The following is a 7,213-nucleotide window of genomic DNA, read 5'->3' as shown; positions in this document are numbered from 1 at the left end:
AATGTAGTGTACAAAATCCCATGCAAGGACTGCACAAAACACCACATAGGACAAACAGGAAGACAGCTAACGATCCGCATCCATGAACACCAACTCGCCACGAAATGACATGACCAGCTATCCTTAGTAGCCACACACTCGGATGACAAGCAACATGAGTTTGACTGGGACAACACTACTATTATAGGACAAGCCAAACACAGAACAACCAGAGAATTCCTAGAGACATGGCACTCATCCACAGATTCAGTCAATAAGCACATCGACCTGGATCCAATACACCGACCACTGCAGTGGACAGCTGGAACTGATAACCGGAAACGGCAGATTCAAACCACTATAAATGTCGGAGGAAACATCACAGAAGCGCTTCACATGAGGCTCCCAAGCACCGAGGATGTCACCTAGACAGGGGACGAAATGTCTGCAACACAAATTCCCAGCTCGGCGAACAGAACCACAACAATTAGAAATGTGTAAACATTTTCAAGAAGCACTGTTTCAGTGACTGTGCATATGAATGAAAAGCTGCCAAAGAAAACATGGTGTGAAATGCTCTGTCCTGATTGATACTGACAAGTGATGCATGACTGTTTCACCCACTCCCAAATACATAAAATATTTTACACGAAGGAGTGAATTTATTGTAATGGTGTCAAATATTTCACTTTTTGTTTCAATAGCTCTGTCAAATATCTACAAGTGGAAAATTCACTTTCTCCCAAGTGATTATTGAAACAGTGCTTATTTTTTAAAAGCTGTTCAGAAATTGTGCTGCAGCTATTATTTAAATGGAAACAAATTAGATTGTAAAGTAATTTCACATGTTTAAAATTCTTTGATCTGAAGCTTGCTGGAATTGCAATAATGACATCTGGTTACATGATTTGCCTGACATGTACTTCTACATGCTCAGTTCTATTGCTGATTCACATGAAAATCTCAAATTTTATATTCTTAAAAATTATAACTGAAGCTATAAGACATTTTCTGTAGGTTAGAAATATACCAAGCAGAAATGCAAACTCTCAATCAGTCTATGGATGGGTGGCTTCAGTCATGGGGTTCGATTTGGGAAATTGGGGTTGTCTTCCTCAGAAGATTGGGAGAGATTTGTCAGAGGTGCTCAATGTCATGAAGGATCAGGACAAAGTATATAGGGAGAAATTTCTCCTTTTTTTTTGCAAGAGTTCAGAGCAAAGGACATTGGTTGCCTTCAGTTCTTCATTTTAAATCAGTTAGGTTATGAAATAGACTGTTTGACACCTTGGGTCTGAAACACGAGAATTCTGAGAAGGAAACAATTGTAATTTACATTGAAAGGCAAGAGAATGAGGCTGGCTGAGTTGTTTTTGCAGAGAGTTGGCAAGTCAAATGGCTGACTTTATATTGTTTATGAAGTTAAAATAAGTATTCAAAAATTGAAAGTCATCAGCTGATGCATTACTTTTCAAAAATTGTATCAATTAAGCCATACATGTATTTTGAAAATCGGTTGGCCCTTGAATTATTTACTCAACACCCTACTTCTGACTTGATAAGATTTGTAACAACTTTCAAAAACATCAAAACACCACTTTACGTCAGTATCATTTTCTGCATTTGAACTGCCTTTACTATTTTCAGATGGAATGTTATGCTTGTCTGAGAAATCCAAGATTAGAGTTTATGGGGGCTGTATCTATTAGTTGAAAAGACTCCATTTATCAAGTTGTAAAATTTATACTGAAATCACAGCACAAAACTGTGTTTGATCCAACCAGTCCTTGGGATGCTTATCCTCTATAGAAACAATATCTTGTACATTATCCGAGTTCTAAACATTTTTATGCTTGATAGCAAAATTTGTTCATCATCTTGGGGGATTTGCAGTTGTCATTTGGCCAGTTCTTGCAGGTAGCTCCAGACAATTACAGACACTTGATGTTGCAAAGAGTTGTACCTTTTTGCTATAAAAAGGTATGCACCCTCTGGAGTCTTCCACTTTGGAGATAAAAATAAATCCAGAATTTGTTTCATTAAAACATTTTGCTGTGTGTGCTACATGCAAACAAGTTTTAATTAACAAATCAAAAGCAAAGTGTCAATTTCATAAATCTGTTTCTTATCAGTAGCCATGTTAAAAAAGTGAGTATTTAAGAATGGATTTTCCCAATCCCTTTTCTGAAATCTAAAACAACTTTTTAGGGACTGATTTTAAAGAAATTATTTTTGGGGGTGGAATTCTTAGAATATTCTGCAAATCCTTGCTTCCCATTTTGTCCTTGTACAATTCAAGTTGCAACAGGATCATATTGTATTCACCTTGAATAATGCATGGCTATCTGGTAAAGGTATACACTTTTTGTGATTGTCTCCAATTTATTGAGCTTAAATCTGTCATAATTCAACAGGCAAAGATGGATGAACTGCAGCTTTTCAGAGGTGATACAGTATTGCTGAAAGGAAAGAAGAGACGAGAAACCGTTTGTATTGTTCTATCAGATGATACTTGTTCTGATGAGAAGGTTCGCATGAACAGGGTTGTGCGCAACAACCTGAGAGTGAGATTGGGTGATATTGTGAGGTAAGCATTTGTTTTGGAAAGGACATATTAGACCAGAAATAAAAGTTCTTAGCAAAATTAGATTTTCCCAAGTTGAAATGCCATTTAGCTGAATTGAATTGGCAATAACTATTTGAAGGTAAATCCATGTCAAATTAATGGGAGGCATGTAAAGTAGAAAGTGAGAGTTTAGTGTAGTTTCATAAAAAGGAAAGGACCAACTAATCCACAGATCCCTGGACTTAAATGGATGCAAAGGCGGTGAAATAATAAAAAAAGAAGTTCATGACATAATGAAGATTATTTACTACTGAAAACGTGGGGAAAGTGTGAAAAATAAAATTATAAAGAGAATTAGGAAAGCAAAGAATGAACGTTAGTATATGTTGCTCAAAAATTGAGGAAAATATTTTTTTTCAATATAGAAAATATAAAGAAAACAAGGCGATCACTAAAGAGAATCTGGGTCCTAAAAGGGATATTAAAAATAACCTATGCACACAAGCTGTATACAGGAACCTCTATTATCCAAAAGACATGGCTGGGGAGTATTTTGTTCGGTTAATTGAATGCCAGATAATTGAGGTTCCTCTGTATCTAGTTCTACTTTCCTTACATAAAAGAAAGGGACACCACAGACATTTCAATCAGGAGCTGTGTGAAATAGCAGCTTAAATTCATGTAGTGATAGTAAGTATTAAGGGTTTGAACACTTTTTAGAAGTGGATAAATCCGTGTGTGTGGATGAAGTGTATACTTGGCTGTTGAAGACAAGTGCCTCTGGATAACAACATTCAATGTCTGGCTGCTGGTGAGGTTACAGTGGTCTATAGCACAAATAATGTTGTATAACATAATTTTGATTGGAATATTTTTGGAAAAATGTTTTAACACCGGATAAACTATCATGTAGGCAAAACCTTTAATCAAAGACAGGTATTGAGTTGTTAAGAAAGTTGAGTCTGATTAAAATGATTGTTTTGAAAAGGTAACAACCAAGGTAGATGGAAGTAGTACATTTGAGATTTATATGAATTTTAACTTTTGATGGCATACAAGTCTTGAAAGTAAAAACTAATACTACTAAAGTGGCAAGTTGGTTGAAAATTTACTCCATGGGCAGAAAGTAAAGGATAATGATCAATGTGTCAAGAATCTCGTTTCCATTGTGTTTCTACTGCCCTCAGTACCAGGTCCATAGCCTTTTATAATACATATTAATAATTTGGACTTGAAATGTAGAGGGTATGATTAAAAAGTTTGGAGACAGTACCAAAATTGACTCTGGTCAAAGAAGATGACAGATGTAGATTGCAGGAAGGTAGCATTGGCATCTGGTCAGATTATCAGAGCAGTGGAAGATGAGGTTCAGTCTAGAAAATATAAGGTAATGCATTTGGGGAATGCTGACAGTGCATGGTGATATGTAATAAATCATAACATATTGCGAAGAATGAAACGATATGTTCACCGATCCCTGAAGGTGGATAAGAAGGCATATGGGATGCTTTTCTTGATTAGCCAAAACACACACACATATATAATATTACACACACACAGAAGTTATGGTTAATTCTATGAAACAGTAGTTCGATCTCAGCTGGGTATTGCATGCCACTCTTGTTTCTTGTAATAAAAATACAATAACAGTAATGAAGGTATAGAGAAGATTTACAACAATGTTGACTGGATAATTTTCACTATGAGAAGATTAAATTGGCTTGAATAAAGAAGGTTGAAGGGGTGACCTCCGGGTGTTTAACCTTATGAAAGATTTTTGTAAAATGGATATAGAGATAATGTTTGCGCTGGTGTGGAAGAGCATAGCTAGAGGCCTTTGATATAATATAGTCATCAAGAAATCCAATTGCATATTCAGAAAAAAGGTTCTTGACATGGTGTTAAGAATGTAGAGCTAACTACCACAGGGCAAAGTGAATAGTTTGAATGATTTAAGGGAATCTGGGCAAACATTTGAAGAAGAAAGGAATAGGTGGTAATTATAAAAAGTGGTAATAATACAAATGGAGCAAAAACTGTGGCATGTACTGATTAAATTGAATAGCCTATTTCTTTACAGTAAAATGTATGTCATCCTGTGTAAGATAAGGGTTATTTTTCTGTGAAGGGTGAAGCACAATTCACTGTGATTTTGCAAATTTCAAGTGTGTTCTGTTTGTCTTCAGCATTCAACCATGCCCAGATGTAAAGTATGGCAAACGGATCCATGTACTACCCATTGATGACACAGTTGAGGGCATTACTGGAAATTTATTTGAAGTTTACCTCAAGCCATATTTCCTGGAGGCTTATCGACCAATCAGGAAAGGTGAACTTGCAGTTTGACCTTGAAAGTATATTTGAAACTTTTAATTTTCTGAGTAGTTTGTTTTGCCTGTTGTACTTAATAGTTCCTTTGACTTTGTGATAGCCAGATGAGAATTACTGAGAAAACATTTCCAAAATCTTTTCACTTTTCTCAATGTTTTGTTGATTTTTGCAAATATCGTGTTTAACTAATTTGTTATTTATCTTCAAGGTGATATCTTCCTGGTCCGTGGTGGAATGCGGGCTGTGGAATTCAAAGTGGTGGAAACTGATCCAAGCCCATACTGTATAGTTGCTCCAGACACAGTCATTCACTGTGAGGGTGAACCCATCAAACGAGAGGTACTGTTAACTATGTGTGGGATTGACCATAAGAAATATGATTGTGAGCAAGAATAGGGTGTTCAGGCTTTTGAGTCTGCTCCATCATGGACGAGGCGATAACTAATTATAGAAAAATGTAAAAAATACAGGATTGTTATGGGTGATTTTTAATTTCCCCAGTATTGATTGGGACTCGCTTAGTGCCAAGAGCTTGGATGGGCGGGAAATTTGTTAGATGTGTCCAACATGGTTTGTTGAAACACTGTAAATAGTCCAACTCGGACTAGAACTCGATGGTGTACTTGACCTGGTATTGGGGAATGAGCCCAGCCAGGTGATTGACATATAAATGAAAGAGCATTTCAGGAACAGTGATCGTAATTCTAAGTTTTAAGGATAAGAGTAGTCCTTGGGGAAGGCTAACTATCACAACATTAGGCAGGAATTGGAGAATGTAGAATGGCTGTTTGAAGGTAAATCCACATCCAGAATGTCAATCTTTTAAAGACCAGTTGATTAAAGTTCACGATCAATGTGTTCCTGTGAATGTGCAAGAGCAGGATGGCAAAATTCGGAGAACTTTGGTTGACAAAAGTTGAGAGCTTAGTCAAAAAGAAAGGCTTTCATAAGGTTGAGGAAGCTGAAGATTAGAGTGGTGCTGGAAAAGCACAGCAGGCCAGTCAGCGTCCGAGGAGCAGGAAAATAGTTTTGAGCAGGAGCCCTTCATCAGTCCTTCTTTCACTGCAGCCCCCCGGTCGTCATCTCTATCTTGACTCCGATCTCCAGCATCTGCAGTCCTCCCTTTCGCTCTGAGGAAACTGAAGACTGAGCTCTTGAAGAATATAAAAATTGCAGAAAAGAACTCAAATAAAGAATCAGGAGAGCTAAAAGGTGCCATGAAATGTCTTTGGCAAACAGGATAAAGAAAAATCCCAATGTGTTTTATACATGTATAAGGAGTAAGAGGATAGTGAGGGAAAGGATAGGTCCACTCAAAGACAAAGGAGGGATTTTATGCGTGAAGCCAAAGGAAGTGGATGAGGACCAAAATGAATACGTTGTGTCAGTATTCACTTAGGAGAAACACATGGTGAGTAACAGGAGTGGTATATTGGTATTCTAGGGCATAAAAATATAAGAAAGGAGGATGTTTTGGCTGTTTTGAAAGACATTAAGTAGAGAATCTGCCTCGGAATGCTGACGAAGGCAGGTAGGAAATTGCTGGTGACTCGTACGAAATCTTTGTATCCCCTTTAGTCACAGAAGGCATCCCAAAAAACTGGAGATTAGCCAATTTGTTGCTTTGTTTAAGAAAACCAACAAGGAAAAAAATCGGGAAATTACAGGCTGATGAGCTTTGCTTTAGTGGTAGGGATATTATTGAAGGAGATTCTTGGGGATAGAATTTGCTCACATTTGGGGTGAAATAAAGCAGGTGGACTGCAGCGATTTAAGAAGACAGCTCACCACCACCTCAAAGGCAACTAGGGACTGGCAATAATTGCTGTCTGGCGAGCAATGCCCATGTCCCACAAATGAATTTTAAAAAGTAGACTTATTAGCGATAGGTAGCATGGGTTTGTGAGGGCAATGTTGTGTATCTCAAAAGTGAAAGTGTATTTTTAAGGAAGTGATAAAGGTGATTGATGGCAGGCAGATGTCTGCATGGACTTTGGCAAGGCTTTTGACTGAGAGAGCAGGCTGAGACAAATGGTGGGCGAAAGTGAGGACTGCAGATGCAGGAGCAGGAGAATCGAAGTTTTGGGCGTAATCATCAGGAATGATTCTTGATGCAAGGCTTATGCCTAAAACATTGATTCTCCTCCTTGAATGCTGCCTGACGTGTTGTGCTTTTCCAGCACCACACTCTCAATTCTGATACAAAAGGTGAAGTCACATGGAATCCACGGTAAGCTGGTAAGATGGATACAGAACTGGCTTAATCACAGAAGACAGAAGAATGGTATATTTGTGACTGGAGATCTGTGACCAGTGGTGTTCTGTGGTGATCAGTGC

At 37.7% G+C, this 7,213-nt stretch overlaps 1 protein-coding gene across 1 annotated transcript in view; it reads left to right on the top strand.

Moving 5' to 3' along the window:
* Nucleotides 1-7,213, top strand: part of LOC122548897 (valosin containing protein) — a 78,526-nt gene that overhangs the window by 17,655 nt on the left and 53,658 nt on the right. The window contains exons 3-5 of the mRNA XM_043687839.1: nt 2,394-2,566; nt 4,732-4,874; nt 5,085-5,215. Coding sequence (XP_043543774.1) covers nt 2,394-2,566; nt 4,732-4,874; nt 5,085-5,215 — 447 coding nt within the window. The remainder of the gene's footprint in view (nt 1-2,393; nt 2,567-4,731; nt 4,875-5,084; nt 5,216-7,213) is intronic.

The sequence above is a fragment of the Chiloscyllium plagiosum genome, chromosome 1 (genome assembly GCF_004010195.1).
Source record: "Chiloscyllium plagiosum isolate BGI_BamShark_2017 chromosome 1, ASM401019v2, whole genome shotgun sequence".
NCBI classification, from domain to species: Eukaryota; Metazoa; Chordata; class Chondrichthyes; order Orectolobiformes; family Hemiscylliidae; genus Chiloscyllium; species Chiloscyllium plagiosum.
The sequence above is the reverse complement of the archived record's forward strand: the minus strand, read 5'-3'. Positions and strand labels throughout refer to the sequence as shown.